Source organism: Camelus dromedarius, chromosome 3, assembly GCF_036321535.1.
Source record: "Camelus dromedarius isolate mCamDro1 chromosome 3, mCamDro1.pat, whole genome shotgun sequence".
Lineage (NCBI taxonomy): Eukaryota > Metazoa > Chordata > Mammalia > Artiodactyla > Camelidae > Camelus > Camelus dromedarius.
The window spans coordinates 4,462,085-4,487,807 of record NC_087438.1 but is presented as its reverse complement, the minus strand read 5'-3'; the positions used below and the strand labels follow the sequence as shown (position 1 = coordinate 4,487,807).

The following is a 25,723-nucleotide window of genomic DNA, read 5'->3' as shown; positions in this document are numbered from 1 at the left end:
GCACGCGCGACTTCGAGCTGTCCGCACAGCTGCCTGAGCCCGCGCGGGAAACCCGGGCGCTCGGCGTGCAGGCGCCTTTCGGCCTGCTCTCTGGAGCCCCTTTCCCACTCACGGCTGTCAGCGGTTCCTCTCGCTGGTTTCTTTCCGGGAGCACGGGTCGCGGGGCTTTCGGCTTGTTTCTTGAAGGTTACTGCGGATCCGAGTGAGGCGCAGGCGCAGACCCGCGGGGTCCTCAAGCTGCAGCCCGGAAGTGCTCGCGCGGCCGACGGTGGCGGGTCGGTGTGTGCGGGCGGCGTGCGCGGCCGCGTGGGCCATGGGGCGGCGGTCGCGGGGCCGGCGGCTCCAGCAGCAGCAGCAGCAGCAGCGGCCCGGGGGTGCGGAGGACAGCGCCGAGGGCGGCGGGAAGCGCAATGACGCGGTAGGGGCCAGGGTGAGGGCGGGCCAGGGCGCTGCGTGGGCCTCCCCGACCCCGAGGCCTACGGCGCGGCTCCAGCGTCTGAGTAGACGTCCCTCTCCTTCCTCAGAGCTGGGAAGGCGGCTACCCCGAGATCATCAAGGAGAACAAGCTGTTCGAGCACTACTATCAGGAGCTCAAGATCGTGCCCGAAGGCGAGTGGGACCAGTTCATGGCAGCGCTCAGGGAGCCTCTCCCGGCCACTTTAAGAATTACTGGTTACAAAAGGTAGGGGGCCGTGCCTTGAGTGTTAACTCTAAAGTTGGGGTTAGGATGCGCATGGTTAAAAACGAGAATGTTTTCCCCAAGAAGTGTTACAGTGCTGGAGAACCTCTGTATGTCAGCGGTGTGGATTCTAGAGTCTGGAAGCACTGAGAGGGAGCTCAGGGTCCAACGGAATAGGTCAGGGAGGTACTGCAAGTTTGGAGGCCAGAATAAGAAACGAAAATGTAATCTGAAAGGTGACACCTGAGGATTTGTGAGTTGAAGGTGCTCAGCCTTTGGAGCACGTGAAAATTTGTAACATTACAAGCCTGCTTAAAAACTTCTGGTGTTCTCTCCTTAAAAATGTTTTTGTACTCATGTAACTGGGCAAGTGGGCTTGTTGTCTGCTTCCCAAGGGAAAGGCCAAATACCAATACTGTTTTGCAGAAAGAGAAGAGGCTTTTCTTTTGCAGGGCAACCAAGCAAGGAGGCAGGAGGCAATGCCCAGATCTGTCTTCTCATCAGCTGTTGAGTGGGGTACTTATCAGGGAAGTAGATAGTAAGAGGTGGAGTGGGCTCTGAAATGATGGGTGGGAAGTAAGGGTAAGTTTCAGGAGTTCTCTGTTCAGGCATGGCTGTCCTTCAGGTCTCTTCATGGGTTACATGTGCAAATTCGGGATGGAGAGTTCTGTCTGGTACATGCAGTGTATTTTCAGTCTGTGACATCTGTGAAGTTTACTTTGGGTTATTTCAGTCCCTTAAATGCAAAGGGGCCATTAACATATTGTTTCCACATCTGTGGTTCCCCTGGGCTTCTGCAGAGCAAGCTTTGGGGGTCTTGGTTAGTCACTTTGTTTCTGCCTTCTGGGTCTTGAATGTGTAAGTTACAGTGTATGCTTTCAGTTATGTCTTCTAAAAATGACCTGCAAGTAAAAATGACGCTTGGAATGGTCAGGAGGGAAGAAATGCAGTAGGACAGTATTTAGCTTATCACCTTTTAGTGATCGAAAAAGGAAGGTTGTTTAAGCTGTGAGCGAATAGAGTAGAAGAGCAGAGATTGAAGAATGTTTTCTCTGCACACAGAGATGGTTTTAGTTTTAAAATGCTTAAAAATTTAAATTTACAAAAAAATAAAATATTAAATTAGCTTTTCAGGTTGATTTAAAACTTGCTTCTTTTTAAATAGCCATGCAAAAGAGATTCTCCATTGCTTAAAGAACAAGTATTTCAAGGAATTGGAGGACCTGGAAGTAGATGGTCAGAAAGTTGAAGTTCCACAGCCCCTGAGTTGGTGAGTATAACAAGGCTTCATCCTTCTCGATATTTCTGTGGGATTTTAATTTTGGCACTTGAATATATTTCTTGGTAATGTGTTTAACATTGACATGAAAGGACCTAAATATACTTTCCAGACATTCTCTTGTTCTTTTTTCCCAGTGATTTTTATTGCTGTTACTTCACTCTGGGGTGCAAGTTTTCATATGTGATTTGCAGCACTCTATGTAAAGTCTTGGGTTCAGTTAATTTTTCCAAGTCAATCCAGCCTCTTTCCTTCCTGGATGTTACCATTTCCACCATTTCCATTTAAACCCCGTGTCTTCACATCGGAACTGCTGGAGATTTAATGTTTTGTTGCAGGGCCTGGCAGTAAGGCCGTAAGGGTCCTGGGGTGGGAAACAGAGTGCAGCCAGCATTGAATTTACGAATCACTTGGTTTATTGCACGCCCCCACCCAATACAGCAGAGGTTAGTCCCAGAAATAGGAAAAGGAAAGGAAGTGACGAGCCATTCTGAAGAGGCATCTGGGAAGGAGACGTCTTGGCATAAGTGCTGATCCCCTGTCCTGTACTGGGTCTGGAGGCAGTTGTGAGTGGGAAGCCTGCTCCAACAGTGCCTCCAGCAACATCTGTCTATCTGGAGCAGCTCCTTGGCCTCCCAGGATCAGGTCTTGTGACTGAGCCTTCAAGCCTTGCCTCAGTGTCTTAGAGTCCATCAGTGAGTGTAATTGGTTACACCCGGGGGTCTTTTTTCTATCAGTTGCCCCTTCTGTTCCAAACGGTCATCACGGCGGTTCACGAACTTCGGCCGCTCCATTTCGAACTACTTAACGTAGCCTAAAGTCATTTGAGATGAGTAGGAATCGCTTGATTAAAAATCAGTTCGCAGCCCTTAACCTGGCAAAGAGTCACCAGGGCTGCTTCAGCCAATTCTGTCTACTGTCCCCAGGGCCCGGGCATACTCCTGCCCTCCCGGCTAACCCCCCTTTTTTTTACTGTCCAGTAAGTGTCCCGTGGGTTGCTTGTTTTTCATGGTCCGATTCAGGTCTCAGTTGTGTGAAGGCAGCCTCTTCTGTCTTGTAAAAGGCTTGGCATAGTCAAGCACAAACCAAAGACATGTCAAGCCCTGGGTTAATTTATAAATAGAGAAGTCATTAAAGTAAATTGTTTTAGTTCCACATTTCGGTATATCAACTTCGAGGTATTGAGAGTCCTCACAAAACAACAACAAAGTATTTCAAGTGATTGCTGTAAAAGGTGGATTTAACCAGCATTTCCTGGCAGCTTTGGAGGTTTTGACTATTCAAGTGTTTGATGCTGTGTGTCCTCTTTGGATACCCGTTAGTGATCATAGACCAAGGTCAGGTTCTCATTAATGTGGGTTATAGCTTTGCTTGCTTTTCATTCTTTTGTTGGCTATTTGAATTGCAGTGTCCGTATCAGATGTGTATAGCATACACGTTTTGAATGAATGCTCAAAGGCCAGATGTCCCATTGTAGAATGCATTTCTGGAGAAGGAATAAGTCTGCAGTACTGAGCCGAAAAATTTCATGATGGTTTTTTTTTTTTTTTTGGTCAAACATTTTAGCTAGGTTTTAAAAGCTTAATCGTTAGAGCGCAGGAAAATGACTGAGGTGCTAGGCGGCTCCTGGTGGCCACGCGCCGCGTGTCCGCTGTGCTGAGACCGGGGGGAAGGAAGAGACCTTTCCAGCTGCTGTGCTTGCAGCCGTGCCAGGTGAGGCAGCCCTCACGTGGTGAGCCGCTTCCCCCCAGGGTAACCGGGTTATAGGCTGAGCACCTCTCCCAGGCCATGTTTTGGAGATTTGATTGGTGGTGCTGGCACTTGAAGTAGTGATCGTCTGATATTTTCAGAAGTAGGTTTGAGGCTGTCTTGGTGCACATTTCCATTTCTAATACTCTTGCCTCTGTTTGCCGCCTCACACTGTCACCTGAGAACATTTATTCCTTAGACCTTGGGTCCGGAAGGATGGCTTTTCCAGTGAGGGGAGTCTCTGACCATCCTCTGCATCTGAGCAGGGGGAGGAGCTGGAAACATGCCTCCTGTGGGAAGGAGGTGCCTCTCTGGGAGCGTCCCTGTGGAATTTTCTTTTGTGGGTTTCCAACAAATTTGGATATTGGTCTCACTGTTTTTATTGTTCTTCAAATTACAGTTAAACTTTGGTTTATTCATCTCATTTTACAGCTATTTTTCCCTCTTGAGTGAACTTTGGGTCTGGGTACAGAACAGGTCAACTCCCGGACCTCTTGGAAAGGCCCTGCGGGTGTTCGTGGTTGAAGACTGCCGGTGAATCTCTCCAGTGGCCGGTCATTCTCTGCACGTTACTGTTGCTTTAATTTTCTGAACACACAGCTGAAGTGTGGAAGCAACAGATTGTATGATTTGGGTCCCTAATACTCACCTGTTCCCATTATCTGTGACAATCATGTGATGGTTTTATTCTATAAACATTTATTCAGTCAAATTCACTAGTCAAGTGTAGGCTACCCATAAATCAGTGAGCAAGTAAAGCAGAAACTGAAGACCTATAGTGGTTTTCTGTATTGTTCAAAACAGAACTAGGTCACATAATATTCTTTTAAACTTTTGATACCTAGCAGAATATAATACAGGAGAAATATTTTTTGGGAACCATGTTTTCTAGAAGGAATGTTACGTATAGGACTCATAACTTGGGAAGATTTCGTTTTTTTTCTTACTTTCAATAGACTAGGATCTGTAAGAAAACTACCCTAAAGCATGTTTTAAAGGCCTTGTTTTGACAATCAGTTGTTGAGAACATAACCTTACTGTCGTTCTGTTTAAGTTCTTTTTAATTTTCGGATTGAAGATGGTTTGTCATAGATGCTGTATATACTTAGAAAGACTTTTTTCCCATAATTTTTGAGGTTTAAAGGTGACAGTGGTGCTTTTAATTTATTCTTGAAAGACATGACAAGTTTCCAAATAGGATTTTAAAGCTCAAGAGCTAAATTTGAATTATGTAACTATAAACATAGTTTTTTAAAGATTATTTGATGTTTAAACCTGCAGAGATTTTATTAAACATTTGTTAGCTCAAAACTTACTCGTAAAGCTACATAAGAAATACACTTTTCTATTTTACCTATCAGTCTGTATTTGTATTTAACTGTTTGAAAGTTCTCAGATATTTTTTCAAAAGATTAACAGCTTTCACAATCATAACAACTTACAATAGAATTTTAATCTTATAATAGAAAGTTTACATTTTAGCTCCTAGAAATTCAACCTGTAAGGCATCTATGGAACTGTTGGCTCAAGTTATATCTTAGACTGCTGTCTGTATTTGAAAATGAAAATCGAGGGAGGTGCAGTAAATAATCATAGGTGACATTCAAATTAAGGTGTTGTGCTGGTTTGGGAAGGTAGTGACCCCATGTGTGCTGTCTTTGGTCACAGACAGTCCAAGGTTGCCAGGTATCAGATAAAAGCAGGTGTTTGTCAGCAAAGGTTGCATCTGGACGCCGGGCTCCTCGCAGCCCTGCAGCTGGAGCCATTCACCTTTAGTGAGGCCAAAGCGAGTATTTAAAGTGACACTCTTTAATTGCCTGATAACTGTGATTGCATTTTGATTTTGTAATTTTGAAACAGGTTAAATATTGAAGAGGGAACCAGTTAAAAGCTCTGGGACAGTTGGAGGGTAGCCGTTAGCAGATTCAGCCAGTTTAACCATCATTATTTGGTAGAAAGCACTTTTCAGATGTATCTTGTAACATCATGACAGTCGAGCATGTCTTCACATCTTAAACCTGAGTTTGTTTCTGTCAGTCACTCAAACTTTCAGAGCAGTCAGATGTGTATTTTTCAAACGTTCTGGTTTCATTTTTATGGATGTCCCCTTAGCACGTGGAAACATGGTGACCTTGCATTGTTAAATTGAGCTCACCGTCAAATCTCAGGCTTAACAATAGGGGCAGTGAGATTTGTCACCGAGTGCCATGGGATGCTCGGCGTGGGCCCGTGTGTCCTGTCAGTATGCTGCATGTGCAGGTGGAGCCCAGAGGACAGGTGCAAGCACACATTTCCTAATCAGTGACGTCATCATTTATAAAGTTCAGATAAAGTCACAGAAATGACAGGAGATGCTTTGTGTATAAACAGCAACCTTGGAGCTCAAGTTAGTACATTGATGATTTGCAGGGTTTTTTGGTGTGTAAAATGTTTCAATACGTGGCTGGACTGGTTTGCTTTGGAAATAGTGAAAAATGTAGTAACAGAGATTGCAGGCAGGTGTTTGTCAGACATTCTGACACCTGCCCTATGGCACTGCTTTGATTCTGTGTGATCTGCACTTTAATTCGTCATCTGATGTCTCCTGTTGACCTCTATGCTGGTAGCTTACCACAGTGGAGAGCAGAGGTGTCTCCACTTTTTCATCTGATCTTGAACGTTTATTACTATAATTTCTCAGTCATATCATGTGTTTATGTCTCATATAACCCCCCAGGCTCTGTTTCTGCCCTCCCCACCCCCCAGCAGATACGTGATACAGTCGGAACCCTGCTCCTGTGCCCCAGTGACATCACGCAGTGCTGCTGGCTGCTCGGGAGGGCTGAGGGGGCAGTGGGCAGGACACACTTGAGTGTCTCACTTGGTTTATGACTTGTATAAGCAAAAAGATGTGAAGAGACCACTTTATATGTAGAATCCATAAATGTGTTACTTTGTTTTTGTTCAGGTATCCTGAAGAACTTGCCTGGCACACAAATTTAAGTCGAAAAATCTTGAGAAAGTCTCCGCAATTAGAAAAGTTCCACCAGTTTCTGGTTAGCGAAACTGAGTCTGTGAGTAGATTTCGTTAGATTTGTTGGTTTCCTTGAAGCTTAATTTTATTTTTTTTTTTTTATTGAAGTACAGTTGATTTATAATGTGTTAATTTCTGGTGTACAGCATAGTGATTCATTTATGCATATATAATCCCTTTTCATATTCATTTTCATCACAGGCCGTTACAAAGTATTAGTTATAGTTTCTTGCGCTATATAGTATGACCCTGTTGTTTTATCTATTTTATGTATATATTAGTGTGTCTCTTCAAACCCCGACCTCCCAGTTTATCCCTGCCCACCCTGGTTTCCTTGAAGCTTTAAATGCACACTAGTGTCATGGTTTCATTTGGATCATACTTGCCACTGGGAGCAATTAGGTAGATAAGGGCATGCAGAGATACACCTGTGAGTGTGTGTGCCCCTCACTTCTGATCATTTGCATAGCTGTTTTTTGTTTGGCTCATCTAATCATGAGATGTCGGGAGGATGCCATCACAGTTGTCTGTGTGGCTTTTTGTTTCTAGCCAGTCTGGGTTTGGGTGACTGCCGCCCTGAGGTGGGAGCAGTGCTCTGCTGGGTGGGGTCTCACTGAGGAGCCGCTGCTCTTTCCCCCTCACATCCTTCTTAGGTGCGCCTGCCGGCTGGCTGCCATTCCTGCAGAAAAAGTAATACATTTTTAGGGCCGTGTTGTTTTATTAAAGTGAGACTTAAACTCATTTTTAACATTTCTGTTTTTTCCTGCTCTTGTCTAATTCCACCTTTGCCAAACAAACAACACCCAATTGTGACAACTTTGGTTCTCACAAAGCCATTATCTGTCTTCACCCCAACTCCTTTGCCATACAAAGTCCTTGATTGCAGTTCAGACACTGAACTTCTCACCTTTAGCATCAAATCTTCCCCAACAAAGTAACTGTCCCCTCACGCGGTACATGATTGAATGAATGCCTGTCAGGTTTGGATGTTGTGAGCTTTGCAGTTTCTTTTCTTGGGGATTCTTAATAGTCTCATATTTAAAATCAGAAGCTCCCCCTTCCTGTTCTCTGATCTCCTTTTCCTAGCCAAGGAAGCCTCTGTGTGTCACCAGGCAGTCTTTAATTTCTTTCCCACTCTGAGCTGCCGTCTTCACCCCAACAGGACTGGTGTGCTCCCCGCCTTCCTTCCCTTGACACCGTAACCAGCTTAGAGACCCTCCCCTCACTCAGGTCTAACGTCTGCTCAGTCCACGGCCGTTTCCGCTTGGTGTGGCTTTCCAGGCTCCTCTGCCCGGTTTTCTGCCTCCCCTCCCCTCCCCTCCCCAAGGTAAGGAATAAACGGACCTCAGCACCTCCACGCAGCGGCTCTGTACTTGGGCCCACACAGGAGGGGTTCTCTGGCTCAGCTCTACAACTAGTTGGAGGGTCGGGTAGGGATATGTGAGCTGTCGGAGAACAGTTTAGGTTTGGACTTCAAAAGAGCAGACGGCTTGCAGAGGGCAGGGGCATGCATAGTCGGGCAGCTTGTGCAGAGCCAGGTTGGGGCAGCTCTGAAAGGTGTAGGACACGGGAGTTTAGCATTGGGACGTGTGTTATAGGGAACCTGTCCAGATTTTTGACTGGAGTCAGCAGGATGAGATACTTTCTGGGTTATTGAGACCTGGCTGCAGAGAGCGTTTATGAATGCAGTGACTGACTGCCAGGGTGTCTAGCCAAGGGCCCAACAGCCCCATCCCCCGTTAATGCGTTAATTGAAAACTTGGGTGAAAACAGAAGGCAGGCTTATCAGAATCACAAGTATAACCCAGAGCTTGGAATCAGTGCCTGCCGAGTCCATCACAGTTTAATCGTCACAAAGGTGCTTTGCTGGCCAGAAACCCATGAGGTGAAAATTAACGGGTGTGACTGGAAGGAAGCCTGTGTTTAGGTTCCGATAGCCAATTGCGAAGTATCAGGTGAGTGACGCGGCTTGGATGGCTGTTCAAGTGCAGGAGACCCAGATTGTAATAGAGCTGAAGCCTGGTGGTTCAGGTGGTTTTCACAGCTTTTTTTTTTTTTTTAAATGTTCAGTCCTAAGGCTGTTAAAATAGAGTTGTGGTTGAGACAAGTGCTGGATTTCACCAAGAAAATTTGTCTGAATCTGAACAGTCGTACATTTTAACAGACCTGCTGACCCTGCAGTGAAGGTGGGGAGGATGGTCGGTTCAGTGCTGCTTGTCCTCCACGAGGAAGGAGAGGAGCAGTGGTTGATGTCTTCATCCTTCTGAGAGGCACTTCTCGGGAACAGGAGGCAGGCATGAGCTGTTCCCGGGAACAGGAGACTACAAATAGAAGTTAGGGCTTCAGCCAGGAGGGAAAGCGCCCTGACAGTGACCTTCTGTGCTGGGCCCCTGGGGCTGCTCCCTGCGGTTGAAGGTGTTTCAGTAGCATCGCCTGCCCTTGAGATGCTCATCCAGCTGCTGTACTTTCTTTTACAGAACTTGGTTGTCACACTCGAACTTCTAACATTCTGATGCTAAGTTTTGGTATCCATCATCATCCTTACTTAGCCTTTAGGCAGCAGCCGTTTATCCACAAGTGTACAGATCTGTCTTATTTACTGTTTGTGTGACAGTACTGACTGTTCTGTTCTGTGTATGACTCTGTGGTTTTTTCCTATTGCGTTGGAAATAATGCCCAGTATTGAAATTTTCGCCTTTTTGAATGTCACAGCTGGTTTTTAAAACATTTTCTTTTCTAAGGGAAATATCAGCCGTCAGGAAGCCGTTAGCATGATTCCACCGCTGCTGCTGAACGCTCACCCTCACCATAAGGTACCGTGGATTGAGTAGAAAATCGCAGTGGGTAAGCTGCTGCCAGGGTCTGTTTTGTTGAGACCTTTTTTCCTTAATATCGTCTTTTTTGCCCCTTTTTGCTTTGGGTATAATGGAGAGTGATACATATTTAATTTAAGTTCCTTTTGCAATTTTTGCAACTCAGATAGCTGTTCAAGTTTATTCATTTGTTTACCTACTACCCAGATTGTCCTCAGTGTTCCTGATTGACTAAGTCAGGTTGAAAATCACATGTATGGAGAGCAGTGCTCTGGGTTCTTTCGACTAATGAGTTCGCTTTATTACGCGCACATCCCTGTGAGAGAAGATGCTGCCACCGTCCCCATTTTTCCAGATGGGGTGAAGGTGGCAGAGGAAAGTGGAGGGAACTGGCCTCGGGTGCCGAGCTCGTCGTCCGAGGCTGAGCTGAGACGTGAGCCCAGCCAGCTCTGCGCCTTGGTGTTATGTGACCGTGCTGCTCGCGTTTGCTGTCTGTGCTCATCCTGGGTTTCCTGTGTTCACTTAATCGGCCATTAAGGGCCATTGTCTTCCTGTCCCCTATGGAGTCCCCTATCTGTCCTTCTGTGGTTTGGGGGCATTATATATCATGAGAGCCCTGTAAGGTAAGTATAACGTGCTCTAAATTCATTGTATGAAGAAATGTATTTAAGTCTTCAAATAGAAATGAAAAAATAATGTTAAGTTGTTATAAATTTAAAAGAAAAACATCAACCATTTTCTCGCTTTTCAACAGATTTTAGACATGTGCGCAGCGCCTGGATCAAAGACCGCGCAGTTAATCGAAATGCTGCACGCTGACATGCGCGTCCCTTTCCCAGGTACACGCGGCGCTGGTGGTTTGCGGGTGGGCCTGCTGGGGCTTTCTGGTGGGTTGTAGACAAGGAAACGGGCATAACATGGCCTGGCGCCTCCTGTGTCAAGCAGGCGGGTTTTCGGTCTCTGAAGGTAGAGCTGGACGCTGTGCGCCCCGTCACTCGTACTCGGGCCACGCGTCACTGTGGGGAGGGGGCCTTCGTTGTAGTGACGTGGGGCCTCAGGCCTGAGCTTGCAGGACAGCATGTGAGGTTGCGAAGTGCTCAGGGAACGGCAGCTGACAGTGCCGCTGATGCTCCTCTAGGGATCCTTGTAAGGAGCGTAGCTGTTCGTGGCGGCGTTAGTCTTCTAATGCTTCAGTCTACCCTTGTCCCCTCCTGCTGCCTTTTTTTCCGGCCAGCTGCTCTAGTTCTGCTTTAATGCTTATTGGCTGTGTTTTTTCAAAAGTCCTCTTTACTGTGGTAAATCTTTCCTAAAAAGTTTTCTGTATTCTTCCCTACTTTTAAGTGCTTTCTCCAGAATTGGTAGAAGAGAGCTTCGTCCTATTATTAATATTTTATGTTTCATATTGTTTGAAAAGTCCTATTGATCAAAACATTATTAGGCATGTTTGTCATCTGCCTTTTTGCTGGTGGTGACGGAGGCGGTGCTCAGCAAACCTGCCAGCAGTGCCCTTAGCCCGGGTGCTGACCCGCCCCCCACCCCCAGCAGGCTGACGCGGGGCCTCGCGGAGCCTCGGCCCCGCCCCGTGGGTCTGATGCACGGAGTCTAGGACAGAGCCCAGCACACATGCACTGTTGTAATCATTTGTCACTGATGCGGTTGTCTTCCACATCTTTCTCTCTTCACCCTCCTTTTTACTTATTACTAGTAATAGAAAAGTCATTTTTGGCACAATAATTGGTACAAAGCGAATAATTGTTGAACAGATGAATTCTGAAGTTTTGAAATTTTAAGTGGCTGTAAGATTCACGCCGAGCCACCTGGCTCCTTCTGGACTGCTTCTGTAGTTATAGTAAATCTTAAGCTCGGTCTTAGGTTTGGTGGGTTGCCCTTCTCACCTGCCGACCTAGGTTAGGTACTTCAGGGAGTTGTTCCGCTCACACTGCCTTTCACCTGACACCACGGTGTTCTGCTCCCAGAGGGGTTCGTCATCGCCAACGACGTGGACAATAAGCGCTGCTACCTGCTGGTGCATCAGGCCAAGCGGCTGAGCAGTCCCTGCATCATGGTGGTCAACCACGACGCGTCCTGCATCCCCAGGCTCCAGATGGACGTGAACGGGAGGAAGGAGATTCTCTTCTACGACCGCATCCTGTGTGACGTCCCTTGCAGGTACGGCTACGAGGCCAGAAACCCCCAAATCCACTCGAGAGCCAATCAGGTATAGTCTAAAATGAAGCTACACGTGAACAGAACACTCAGGTAATTGCATGTATGAATCTTGGGGCAACTGACTTGAAGAGAGAGACATTGTGAGCCTAAATCAGAAGACAGACACTGGGCTTCAGTGATAAACTGGACAGCTGACAACACAGAACAAAGAGATCGGAAAGAGGTGGTTTTGATAGTCTTAGAAGAGAGAGAAAGAAAACACCTGAGGGGAGGTAGCATCGTACGCTCTGGTCAGGGGCGTCTTGGTGTCGGTGCTGCCAGTGACCTGCTTGTCCCGGGGAGTGTAATCGTCGGACTTGCAGTGAGGATGGACGGCGCTTGGCCATGACTCATACGTGATCACGTTGGGTTCTGATGGTCGGTCTCATGCTATTTGGCACAGTGCAGTTCAGGAGGTCAGACCTTGGGAAAACTCATGTGTATTTGTACACATACCTTTTGTTAAATTTTTCATACTAATTTTGGATGTTTATAGCTTAACTATGAAAGAATTTCATGGCATAGCTGAATAGCTGAATTTTTCCAAAAGAAAAGAAGAATGTTAAAGACGTCTGTGAAGTTCCTGGAGGCAGTGGCGTAGGCGGGGATGTCGCAGTGTTTGATGCTTTCTGAACACACGACTTTGTCGAGACGGTAGCACAGGAGCTGCCACAGGACTTGGTTACATGAACCAGGGTTTAAATCTGACCCATCGTTATTAAATCCCATCTTATTTAAACAAGGGGCAGGTTTACTGCTGGTGGCAGAGCTCAGTTTGAAAGTCGTAGCTGGCAGCGCTGAGTGTGACCACGTGTCGATTGCCTGGGAGAACTCCCCATTACAGAAAAATCAGATGAAGTCATGAGCTACGTTCTGTTCTTTTGAGATTGCAGTTTTTTCACTTTCCTTTGGATCAGATAATTTCCCACTACTATATTCTGTTGATCAGAAATATATTGTGAGAATGACATGACCTCATGAGCTCTGAGTTGTGAGGTGAAGAAATTCCTCAAATTATGGTAGAGTTCCAGCCACCACCACACAAGCAGGACAAGCAGGGGTGCCGTTTGAAAGCCCTCATGTCTCATAGGGCAGTTCGTCCTGCAGGCCCTTCAGCTTCAGGACATGTGGCTAGAAATCAAGGAAAATTGACTTTTACAGAGAAAGGCAGCAGACACAGGAATTATTCCAAAAAATCTCAGTAGATAAAATCAGACATGGACAGAACAATTAATTGATCAACTCTGTGTTATAATGTATATGGACATAATCACCCCTTTAAATAAAAACAGAAATTTAAGAATGTTTAACTGTGATATATACAAATATCTTGGTAAAGAAATTAAATTGGCTTAATTGAATTTGCTGTGGAAGTCCCTTGTAAGTTTATCATCATTCATGTAATTCTGATTAAAACGCTGCTGTTGGTTAGCTGAGTTTCTAAGTAGCAGGATCAAATGCTTTGTATGTATTCGTGGTTCTTGTCCTGGGTCTGTAGGTTTGTTTTGCTAGTATTTCAAATAGAAGCAAGTTACTCTCTCAAGTGTTGAGTGAGGTTTCCTTCTCAAATCTTTATTTCCTTACTGAATTGAAATCAAAGTATAATTAGGAAGTTTAACGTATATTAGAGTGGCTCCAAAACAGAAATAGAAAGTTTATTGTCGTTTGTGAGAAGTTAGGTTGTTTTCTTTACTAGTAGCACCTGTTTTGTGGGTTAGCTGGAATATGACATATTTGTTGAGCGCTAATTGTCTGCCTGTGCCGAGTTTTAAGTTCTTAAATATCTTTCTTTTCAGTGGAGATGGCACTATGAGGAAAAACATTGATGTTTGGAAAAAGTGGACCACCTTAAATAGCTTGCAGCTACACGGGTGAGTGCGGCCGCATGCCTGGCAGCGCTGTCGGGCTGAGAGGTGGCGAAGGTTGAAGGTGGTTACCTGAGCACCCAGAACTCCAGCTGCCCGACCGCGAGCCACAGAGTCAGTGGCCACCTTCGTGAGGGTTTGCTTATTTGTCAGTTGTTTCTAAAACCTTTCAAGAGTAGTAAATTGAAGACTGTACATTTTAGGTACACATTTATTGAAAACACCTTTTATAAAAATTTCCTGTAACATTTCAAATATGCTTTCCATGAAATGATCATTTCTTACTAATATTTCTCCACTTCGTGTTTAATTATTTTGTGTTAAATTATTTTGCTCAACATTTTGATCTCCTAGAAATATTTTTTGGTTGTCTTTACAGAAAATTTGTTTAAAGGGAAAAGAAAATCTTATACCTCAAAGATAATTCCTGTGATGCCTCTAGTGCTTAAAGTACCTGCTTTGAATGTACTGTCTGTAGAGCTGTGTTCTTTTTTCTCATTTACCATTAAAATTATACAAATTCAGGGCAGGGTGATGTAACGTGTACTAATGAATATTCACCATAAATAACTCTAGGAGGAAATTTTGTTTCTCTGTTAAAAACTTAACTACTGTTTTCAAGAAACAGGCATTTAGGATAGAATTACTACAGGATACAAACTATTCATAGAAAAAAAATCAAATATTTTATAAGTATGGAGGCCTTTTAAATAGTGGAATTGAGCCAGTATATTGAGTTCCTTGTTAATGAGCTTTACGCTTTGCTTGTTGACGTGTTGGGAATGGTTAACAGAGTAGTAACAGTGTTTATATAAATAGATGCTTTTTTAAAATTAAGGTGGAACATCTTGTATAGGTTTATTCTAACTTGTTTAGAACCCTAAAGTTTTGCTTGGTTTTTTCTTTTTTTTTAACATGGGACTTGTTTTGTCTGGAGTATTTTATATCTTAAGTCTGTCATAGGATTTGTGATAAACACATGCTGTGATAGGTGCCCGTAACGTACGTGCCATGTGGATGTGCTCGGTCTCGGTAACCTCGTGTCTGACCTTAGCTTGCAGCTGCGGATCGCGACCCGGGGCGCGGAGCAGCTGGTGGAGGGCGGTAGGATGGTGTACTCCACGTGTTCACTGAACCCCATCGAAGATGAGGCGGTCATAGCATCCTTACTGGAGAAGAGTGAAGGTCGGTGTGTGACGGGTGTTTTAATAAGAGCTTGTGCTTCTCAGAGGCTTTATTCAAGAGTAGTAAACTGAATACTGTGTACATTTTAGGGACACATTTGTTGAAAATGCCTTTTAAATTGCTCTAATGTATTTTCCTATAGACCTCTTCCATATTTGCATATATGATTAGCCTATAAACCCTAAAATGAGGTATCCCTGATTTAAAACATGTATATAATGTATTTGTTGTATTTCATGAATTACAAGGTTTGCCCTTTTTACTTCTCTAAGCTTGAAAGACTGTAGCAGATCCTCATTGCACTGTTTTTTTTTTCCTAAATTTGATGGTAAAATGCACATAACTTTAAATTTACCATCTTAACAATTTTTAAATACACAGTTCAGCGGTGTTAAGTACATTCATATTGTTGTGTAGGCAATTTCCAGAGCTCTTCATCTTGCAGAACCGCAATTCTGGACCCGTTGAACAACTCCCCAGTATCCCCTCCGCACCGCTGTGTTCTGTCTCTGAGTTTGACCACTCTAGGGGTCTCGCACGAGTGGAAGCATGCAGTGTGTGTCTTTTTGTGACTGACTAGCGCATTTCATTTAGGATAACGTCCTCGAGGTTTATCCGTATTATGTCATGTATCAGAATGTCCTTCCTTTCTATATCATGTATATCATGTATCGTATATCATGTATCATATATCATATATCATGTATCAGAACGTCCTTCCTTTCTAAAGAAGGCTGGAAGTACTCCACTGTCTGTACAGAACGTGGTTTCTTTATCCGTTCATCTATCGAGGGACAGTTGGGTTGCTCCCGCATTTTAGCTGTTGTGAGTAACTCTGCTGTGAACGTGCACAGATGACTCCTTGAGTCCCTGCCCTCAGGGACTTTCAGGGGTATACACAAGTGGAATTGTTGCATCCTTTGGCATATCTGTGTTGTCTTTTTGAGGGCCCACCTTCCTGTTTTCCACAGCAGCTGCACCGTTTACATTCCCACCAACAGTGCACAGGAGTTCCAGTTTCTCCACACCAGCGCTGGTTTTCTGTTTGTTTGTTTGGTAGTAGCCATCCTAGTGGGTGTGAGTTCTTATCACACTGTCTGTACTGAGGGACCAGATTGTATGAAATGTTCTGAAACAGCAGTTTTCACGTTTTGATGTTCAGTATTATTTCTCCTTTTGTTTTCACTGAAATTAACCTTTTCTATCAAATTCGTCTTAAAGCAAATAATGGGAAATTTCAAACTAACTACGTTTCCAGCATAGAATGCTACAAAGTTTTCTACTTATGTGTGAAGCAAGTTGAAACATAACAGTTGAAACACGTGTGCATTTCCTGGGGCGGCACCCACGACCATCTGGGCTTCCAGGGGGGTTCTCCTCGCGGCTGACCGAGCTGTGCTGTGTCGTCGGCCCTCTCACTGTTAGCACTGGTGGGATCCTTTAGACCTGAGTTTAATGTGTTGTTGGTTTTGCTGTACTTACACAGACATGATTTCTGAATCACGTGTTTTGGATGGTCGTAATCTCCACGTCTTTGCTGGCACTTTATTCCTGAAGGCATGTGAGGGAGACTGTGGGTGGTGTCATTTCACAGTGAACGTAACCCCGAGTGTCCTGCTCTTTGATTATTTTCTTACCGGGCAGGTGGCTTTCCCGTCTTGAGTGTTGCTCTCACCGCTGTCTCTCTGCACGTGGTTGTTCAGACCGCACTGTAGATGCCTCAGCTCTCCTCTGTCAGAGGCATCGTGCGTGGACACGGCTTCATCGGAGAGTAGGCCTTTGCTGGGCCTTGTCCTCTGGGTTGTGGGGATTTTGACTGGAGGGAATGTGGTCCTCCCCTGGAAGTCCTCGGGCGGAGCCGGGAAAGGGTGGCCAATACACAGCCTGCGGAGGCTGGGCCAGCGCCAGCCGCTCCTGGCCCGCGTGTGCCGCAGGGAGGCACCGCCGAGCCGGGCGGTGCTGCGGAGGAGACCAGCTTCTGGACACTTGGGCTGCTGCTTAGTGCTGCGTGTAAAGCCAGACTGTTTGGGTGTAATAGTGGCGGTCAGGGGAGTGTCTGTCGAGGGTGTCTCGCCGTGGGGCCTCCACCTTGGGGATTCTTGCGCTTTGCTTTCATGATCGCCTGCATTTTTCACAGCTTGCTTGGAGCTTTGTCGGATTTCCCTCCTCCCGAGGCTGTCGGCTCTGTCCGCGGCTGTGGATGGTCGTTCATCTGAGAGATTTCCTGCAGTGGTCCCAGCTTACAGCTTCTTGTAATAGTTCTAGTGTGGACCAGTGTTTTTAAAACAGGACTATTGTCCTGATGGGCAGTCCTGATAGAAAGCTAACTTGGGCCTAAAACTGAATGTTTAAAAATGTCTACAGTTGACTTTAAATGTTGCTTTTTGCTTCTGGGATGTTGGACATAAAGGCACGAAGACACAAACCATCTCACGGGTGTGTGTCTGGAAACCAAGGGGGGCCGAGCTCTGGGGGCCCTCGCCCTGCGTCGTGGACGGGCTGCCCTTGCTGTGGAGCCTCTCTGGGGTGCTTGGGGGGGCTGTGCAGCCCCTCACTTCACCAGCTTTACTCCGCCGTGCTGTCATTTATGGGCCATGACGCTCACTTGTTCTAAGTGTGCAGTTGGGTGAGCGCTGGTGACTTCGCTGCGTCGCCGTGTGTCCCTCCCCACGGCCCTGTCTTAGAGCATTTCCATCCCCTCAGGAAGCTCCCGTGCACACGTGCAGTCACTCCCTGTCTGCCTTGCCCTGGGAACCGCGGGTCTGCCCTCTGTCTGACGGGCCTGCCCTCCCCGGACGCTTCCTGTAAACAGAATCCTGCCGTTCGTGGTCTTCTGTAGCCGGGCTCCTGTGCTGGGCGTGATGTGAGGTTCTTTTTGATGCCAGGTGCTTTGGAGCTCGCGGATGTGTCCTCTGAACTTCCGGGACTGAAGTGGATGCCTGGACTCTCACAGTGGAAGGTAACCTTTCTGTGAGGACCCTGGCTCAGAAGAGCAGGTCAGCTGAAGTAGACTTGTTAGAATTGTGGAAGTTTTAAAGCGTCCACATTTGGGTAACTTGAGTGAATAGTACATTGGGTTATATGGCTTAGAATCAACTTCAAAATTCTGTTGAATGGCAAATTAGCAAGATTGTATAAATATTTTTGTCTGGCAGTGGAAAAGTTTTCCTGTCTTCATTCTGCAGGTAGAAGCAGCTTTGTTTATTCTCATCCCATAAGTATAGCTTTGCTTTTTTTCCTTTTATTTGGCTGGGATTCAAGCTTTGTTTCCAATATGAAACCAGTCACTTTTCTGTTGAAACCAGGAAAAATCCAAGGCTTGTTTTGAAAAAGAAAAAACCCACGCGGACAATGAAAGCGCTGTGCTGCTGGAAGGACTGCCTCGCTTTTGCCCCTGCAGACAGCGTGCTGGGCTTCGGAGGGGGATGGGAGCGGCCCCTCACCACGCGGGAGAGCGTCTCCACCGCCGCTCTGGCGCTCCCTCTCGTCGGGCAGTGCTGGAATTCAGCATCCACCCTCTCGTTCTGCAGGTGATGACGAAAGATGGGCAGTGGTTTGCAGAGTGGGATGATGTCCCTCGCGGCAGGCATACCCAGATTCGGCCTACCATGTTCCCCCCCAGGGACCCCGAAAAGTTACAGGCGATGCACCTGGAGCACTGGTGAGTTGTGGGGGCAGGCAGTGGGGCCCCTGGCATTCCTGCATGGCCTGGCTGTGCCCATGGCCGACCCAATAGGTGAGCTTTCCAGCAGGGGAGATTTCTCCAGCCTGTTAACTGCTGGCATCAAACATTTGTAAACAGTGAAAGTGCTTTGAACCTAAATGGTGATACGTAGAATAGAGCACCACATTCACTTTTCACAGATTACACGTTGGCCATGCTGTGAGTGAGGGTTGCATGACTCTTTACAGCGAAAGATTGTGTTTTGGATCAGGTAAAAAGGGTAAATAGTGATTCTTGGTTTTTGTGTTGTTTTTAGTCTTAGGATATTACCCCATCATCAAAACACTGGAGGGTTCTTCGTGGCAGTGTTAGTGAAAAAGTGTTCGATGCCTTGGAATAAACGTCCCCCAAAGGTAAATGTCTTCCAGAACAACTGAGCGCACCATTCGGTCTTTTCATGCATTTGTGGCAAAAGCTGGCAGAGGTCAGGTCGAGAATGTGTGTGTGGGATGAGGGGTTCATTTAAATTTTGAGTTTTCCAAAAACCAACCATTTCTTACGAGGGAGAAACAAGTGGAAAAAGCAGTTTGGGAAGTGTATTCTTCCTACATTTCAAGTCCAGTTCTTGAATAAAAATGTAAAGACTGCTCTGCTGCTCAGAATCAGAACGGCGCCCCCACCTCCGCCAGCCGGCGCCTGTGCTCTGCTTCCTTCCCTGTGGCCGTGGGGGGAGTGACAGGCTGTCCAGGCCTGGCTGAAGGGGACACAGACCTGGCCTGACCTGGCATAACAAGCCTCAGCGGCTCCTGGATCGCAGGGAGGGAGGCCACAAAGCAGAGTGATCGAGCCTGAGTCTTGACACAGTTGCCGCCAGCGTGCTGCCCTCCGCTGTAACCGCCGGGGGACCTTGCACGCTCTGCCGTCGGCACCCACGGCCGGCCCGCAGTCGGTCTGCAGGTCTGTCCTGCTTCCTGGTTCGTGCCTGAAAGTGAGGACAAATAATGCTTAACCTTTGGAGAAGCAAGCAAAACTAGACTCAGTGCCCATGAATTCTGCTTATACTGGCAAACAGATTTAAAATACTTGCTTTAAAAAAGTCCTGGTGTCTCTCTTTTACACATAAAATGCTGCTGTCACTCGGGTGGAGTTTGTGAGCTGCCGTCAGGGTGGGGCGGGTCGCAGTCTGAGTGTAAACGAGCTTGTCTCCGTCACAGCCGCAGGGCGAGTCTGCAGACCCCAGGGCCCCCCTGCAGCCAAGCCCCTCAGACCCCACAGTGGGGAGCACCTCCGACCCCTCGGAGCTGGAGGGTAAAACTGGAACTAGTGACACAGAAATGACTGAAAGAACTGGGAATTTGGAGAATAATGGAAGTAAGAAAGATGGCGTGTGTGGGTAAGAAACGGTTGTGTCCCAATCCTGGTGTCCTCGTGTCCGCCTAGCACCTGTAGATTATGTTGGACCCCAGAGCGCCCCTGTGGTGCCTTGGCTGGGGCGGGCCTGGGTGAGAGCGTCCTTGCCGCGTAGGATGCGGTTCGGTGCCTGTGAACCTGCATCGTGGATGCTGCTGGCTGTCGTCTGGAGGGCAGAGACTTGACACCCACCCTCTACAGAGCCTGCATGCCTGGAACCTGGGGCTGCACAGAGCCGGGCGGGAGGAGGGACGTGCTGCTGGAATTTAACATTATTACTCAGATTGCAGGTTGATTTATGTCATCCCCACTCCCTCCTCAGTCCTCCTCCATCTAAGAAAATGAAGTTATTTGGATTCAAAGAAGATCCATTTGTATTTATTCCTGAAGACGACCCATTGTTTCCACCCATCCAGTAAGGATTAATTCAACCTTTTAAATTCTTCATTTAGATACGTTTACTGTAGAGTTCCACGTGCACACGTGGTCACATTTAACCATAGTCTTTAATTTAGCTCCTTCTGAAGTGCGTGTTAGAGCTGGGTGGAACTTCGGAAGGTGTTTGCTGAGCCCTTCCGTTTCAGGTGCCCGGTAACCAGAGAAGGAAGACCACCCAGAGGGAAAGGTGGGGAGGATGGGGCGCTCTGGGCCGTGAGCCCCAGTGTGGCCCACTCAGTTGAGCTTCAGGATCGGGGGCCGGGCTCCCCACCTCGCTTCCGACTCAGGGGGTCTGGGTGGGATTTCCAGGTGGAATAGGGGAGAGGTGCTCAGGATGGCGTGTCAGGTTCATCCCTTGCTTGTTAAATTCAGTGTCTGTTCCCCAGAGTGGTCGCTTCCGTTGTCCTGTGGATAACTGGTACTTGCCTGCATTTGTAAAAATCTCTCCTAAAACGTCTCTGGAGGAGGTGGGTGTCCTCAGCTGTGTCATCAGAGCAGCAGTTGAGGGGGAAGCCACACCTGTTAACGCAGACCCCAGACCTAGCTGTGCTCAGATGGAACTCCTGGAGGTTTTGGGTGGAGTGGGTGAAGTCAGAAGTCCATGTCCAGCGAGCGGAGCTCCAGCGCCCTTTAAGCCACACTGAGTTTGAGAAATGAGTTCTTTTTGGGGAGAGTGGGATGCTAGAGACAGTGATTGAACTGGTCTCTCATAAACAGCTGTCTTCTTTACAGGAAATTTTATGCTTTGGATCCTTCGTTCCCAAAGATGAATTTGTTAACACGAACCACAGAAGGGAAGAAACGGCAGCTCTACATGGTGTCCAAGGAGCTCAGAAATGTGCTGCTGAACAACAGTGAGCGGATGAAGGTACCACGGGCGATGGGAGGTCAGGGGCATGCGCGCTGCTGTCGCCTGCTTGGGTTCGGTTGGGAGGAGCCGGTCCTGGTGCAGGTCTCTGCGTCGGTGATGGGCAGAGGGGATCCGGCTGCCCGGCTGTGTCCTCTGCCCCACTGTGCTCGCTCCAGCTGTGTCGGGGGACTGGGGGTCTGCCTCCTGCTCCTGTGGCCACTTGGTTTTATTTGTCCTTTCCATTTTCTGTAGATTTCTTTCCACTTTCAGGCCCCGATTTTCATTTGCTTTACTGTTCTTCCAGCTCATTTACCCCCTTGCCTTTCTGTTCGCCCAGAGCATCTCCGTGTGGTCTGGAGGTCAGAAGTATCACCGGGACAATACTGAGACACTAGGTGCCTCTTTGTCGTCCTCTCTTGGCTGCCACTGGGGGTCCCAGGGTGACAGCATCCTTGCTCCTGCGGGCCCGTGGCGTGTGTGTTACGTGGTCTTTCTCTGCTTTCCTGGCTTTAATGTCTGTTGCGCTAACTGCTAGTCAGTGTAAGCCGCATAAACCGGGACCAGGAGGCCCCCTAGTTTAGTCAGATGGCTCTTCGGGTATTTTCCACTTTTTCTTTCCTTTTTTCTTTTTTTCAGCAGCTGCTTGTAGCTCTGTCTCCTCACAGTAGAAGGGAGTGTTTTAACCAATTATCCTGGCTTTCAGTTGTGTGTGTGTTTCATCTGAGATTTTCCCATCCAGGTTATTAACACCGGGATTAAAGTCTGGTGTCGCAATAACAGTGGGGAGGAGTTTGACTGTGCTTTCCGGTTGGCGCAGGAGGTAAGGGCGAGCCAGCGGGACAGCACAGCCACGGGGGCGTACATGGGTGTTTCTGAGCTGGCCCAGCAGGTCCGGGCCGCCTGGAGCTGGGCTGGCTTCTTCCAGCTGGGGCACTCTGCCACCGAGCTCTCCCGCTGGGTTCCTGCTGGGGTTGGGGAGGGGTGTGTTTGCTCACAGATACCACGTGTATCCCCGGTGCCCCGCCTGCCATGGGGTGGGGAGGGCAGGGCTCGCTTCCTGCTGGATGAGGGGTGGTTGCTACTGTGCATAATGGTGACCTCTCTCTTTATCCCTACAGGGAATATATACATTGTATCCATTTATTAATTCAAGAATCATCACTGTATCGATAGAAGATGTTAAAATTCTGTTAACCCAGGAGAATCCATTTTTTAGAAAACTCAGCAGTGAGACATACAGCCAAGCCAAGGACATGGGTAAGCAGTGCGGTAGACCTGTAACCTGTCCTCGCACACACCGTGCACACGGGGCGTAGCTTGGTGGATCTCTCAGTTTTACATTTCAGTACAGTGAGGCTTGCTTTTTACCAGCTGTCAATTTTCAGAGGTATTTGTGGAGGTAGAACTGATACCTCTGTATCCTGAAGGTCAGGGGCATCCCTGGGGTTGCTCTGCTCCCCCCAGTGAGACCCCATGGCCGTTGGTGCGGGTGTGGGTCCCAGCCACACAGGCGTCCTTGCTGTTCTGTCCCATCAGCTGCCACCTCGAGTCACTCTGGTCACATTTCCGCCTAAGAACAGAAATAACCCCACCGAGGCTTCCAATTCTGCTTGTCTTCTCAGTGTTTATTTTTTTATAACTTGTTCAGTGTTTTTGGCTCAATTTGGTGAAAACCGCACACATCAGTTCCTGAAGTTGTGTACTCTTGAGTCCTGTGCCTGCAGCTGGCACCCGGAGCGGACCGCGCGGGCAGGCATGGGCTGCCTCCCTTGGCGGGGCCGCGGCCGCCGCGCTGGCCTGTCCGGGAGAAGGAGCTGCCTGTCCTTGCTCTCTTCTTTCGTTAACCCCACATTTATTTAGGTGATGGCAACATAGTTTTTGACAGTTTTCCTGTGTTGTTCCATGCTGTTTCTGGGAGTTGGAGAAATTATTTATTTCATCTTGAATTTTGAGAATTAACCAGCAGTTAATGCCCACCTGCCTGTGTCTGAGAGACTTGCTGAGTAGCTTCACCCAGCTCCCTAATGGTCTGACTCGAGCCTACGCACGTCTCCACTGCTCCTTTTGGGGCTGGGCCTGCCGATGGCGTCGTGGTTTTAGAAAGAAAGGCCTCTTTTCTCTGTCGAGACCCCCGAGACCAAGAGCAGGGATTATTGTTCTCTGGGCTCATAAACGTGTGCAGCAGAGCCCCCCCCCCACCTCCCCGAGGGCTTGGCTGATGCGCCCCTGCTTCTCTTGCAGCCAAAGGCAGCGTCGTCCTGAAGTACGAGCCGGACCCCACGTGAGTGAGCTGCTCCTGCTCGCGGAGCCACCGCGTTCTCGTCGGGGTGCAGGGGGTGGCCTCAGGCTCAGATGGGGCCGTGGGGATCTCAGACCAGGAGAAGTCTTGTTTACCACGGGATGCAGTGCACAGTCCTACTCCCTGGGCCTCAGAAAGCGAATTCTAACTTCTGTCTCAAACAGAGTGAGTGTAAGGATAGACCAGCGAAGAGAGGTTGAGTTCCTCGAGCCCTGCCGGTGGTGGCAGCCACCAGGTGACCGCTGTTCTGGGCTGCCCCTCCCTGGGGAGCATGTCCTGCACGGTCAGCACATGCCAGGAATGGGACAGCGAGCGCAGGTGGTGCCCAGAGCGCCCCAGCCAGGCAGAGGCAGAGGCAGGATTTGCACCCGACCCGGGTTTTACATTTAACAGCCGCCTCTTTGTCAAATAAAACAGTTTCCCAAGGAGGAAGTGAAACGAGTCAGGGCTGGAGGGGGATTTGGCAGCTTCTCTGGAAGATACTTGAGCTGAACCTGAGGGGCGAGGAGGAAGCTGAGAAGCAGTCTGAGTGGGGCTGTGCGCAGGAGGGCAGGTCCATCCAGGCAGCCTGCCCGTCTGCGGGGCGCGTGGCCTCGGCCTCGTGGTCTCCAGCTGCCTTCGGCTGCCGTGCAGAGAGCAGCTCGTGTTGGGGTGGGGCTGAGAGCAAGACAGCAGGTGAGTTTTAAAATGACAGTACTTGTGGGGCTCACATAGAAAACTGCAGACTATTTTTTAAGATGTGGATTCTCTTTTCCACATTCACGAGTTTCTGCTAGTTGAAGTACAAGAGAAAAGGCAGCTTTAGGAATTTATAGAGAGGTCTTCAAATTTGAGAAGATGGAAGTATTTGGAAATTCAGACATTGAAAGGGTTTGAAAGCTGCCAATTTGAGTGTTATTCCACAGTCAGCTTTTAGAAGGAGAAACTGGCCAGCCTGAGGGTGTGGATAATATTCAGGACATGAGGAAGGAAAGAGGTTCCTTTGAGAAAACCCGCCATAGGGTCGAGGGCTAAAATGCCTTCCCCGTGGAGGTTGGGGCTGTTTTTTGGAGTGGGTATGTATTACAGCTCTTTAGGGCCAGTTCCGAGGACTGTGAATGCTACGCAGAGCCGTTCTCCTTGCAGGAAACCAGACACGCTCCGGTGCCCCATCGTGTTATGCGGATGGCGGGGAAAGGCCTCAATTCGAACTTTTGTGCCCAAGAATGAGCGGCTTCACTATCTCAGGATGATGGGGCTGGAGGTGTCGGCAGAAAAGAAGAAAGACGGGGCTGCTCAGATGGACGAGAGCACAGCCAGCCCTGTGCCCCCAGATGGCGAGGCCGCTGCTGAACCAGGAGCAGAGCAGCCCGCCAGCCCTGGCGCCAGCACAAGCAGTGACCCAGCGGGGGCTGGCCCGCCCCGGTGAGGGGGCCGGGGCCTCCCCTTGGGGTCTGAGACCAAACCCAGGGCCGCTTCTGACCCGGAAGGCACGTGTCTGGGAAGACCGGGAGCTGGTGGGTGAAGGGGCCGTGAGCGATCCCGGGACTCCTTCCGTGCAGGCCTTCCGGAGAGGGGCTTTACCAGCTTGTTAGAAGTTGCTCGTTTTACTTGGTTTCTCTGGCAAAGTTGGGTGCACTGTGCCCGTTGCTGGGAATAGACTTTCATCTTTAAAGTCTTACTCCGCCAAGAAACAGAACTGCCCTTACAGAAGGGTTCAGGCCCCTGTTCTGCCTGCATTGGTCTAAAGGCTCACTATTTCTTCTAAGGATTATTTATAGAGAGAATGTATAACTCCTCACGAATTGGTAGAAAACTGTACTATCAGCTTTAATACTTACATTAGTTGCACGTTAGTGCAACAGTAATCCTCAGTGGGGTGGATATCTGAGGTCTCAGATGACTTCCGTGCCTTTGTAATAAAGGGTAAAATAAACTTTTTCAGAGTAAGAGCTGTATCATGAATTGTGATACTAATTATGAGGGTTTTATGGGCTTTTATTGGAGTGCTCTGCTATTTTATTTTTTACATGGGGTTTGGGATCCTTGGAAAGTTGAAATAAAATTAGTGAGAGCGCGTTATGTGCACGACTCCTGTTTTATTCTTTGTAAGTCAGAAGGAGTAAACTTACTTTTGGTTTAATGGAAATGTTCGTAGTCAAGCATTAGCTGGTGAAAGGAACATGAACGTGAAAGCTGCTTTTCTCCTTTCCCCTCTGTAAGCTGAAGCATCGTCCTTTTACAGTGTGTCAGTTTCTACTCAAAGTGAGTAGGTAGCAGTGAGAGCACTTG

At 47.8% G+C, this 25,723-nt stretch overlaps 1 protein-coding gene across 2 annotated transcripts; it reads left to right on the top strand.

Annotated features, from left to right (window-relative positions):
* The first annotated feature begins 249 nt into the window (after window positions 1–249).
* Window positions 250–25,513, top strand: NSUN2 (NOP2/Sun RNA methyltransferase 2). Of its 2 annotated transcripts, none has more exons than XM_031443018.2 (19): window positions 250–418; window positions 525–682; window positions 1,845–1,949; window positions 6,655–6,760; window positions 9,462–9,533; window positions 10,288–10,372; window positions 11,510–11,702; window positions 13,538–13,612; window positions 14,661–14,791; window positions 17,677–17,750; window positions 18,322–18,452; window positions 18,772–18,868; window positions 19,670–19,848; window positions 20,188–20,280; window positions 21,036–21,171; window positions 21,893–21,973; window positions 22,272–22,410; window positions 23,395–23,434; window positions 24,578–25,513. In XM_031443018.2, the coding sequence occupies exons 1-19, from the start codon at window positions 314–316 to the stop codon at window positions 24,858–24,860; spliced, it is 2,283 nt and encodes a 760-aa protein (XP_031298878.1). In that variant the 5' UTR covers window positions 250–313; the 3' UTR covers window positions 24,861–25,513. The 2 variants fall into 2 exon arrangements, with proteins under 2 accessions (XP_031298878.1, XP_031298867.1); XM_031443007.2 differs by having other exon boundaries at window positions 251–418; window positions 20,149–20,280.
* The last annotated feature ends 210 nt before the right edge of the window (window positions 25,514–25,723 follow it).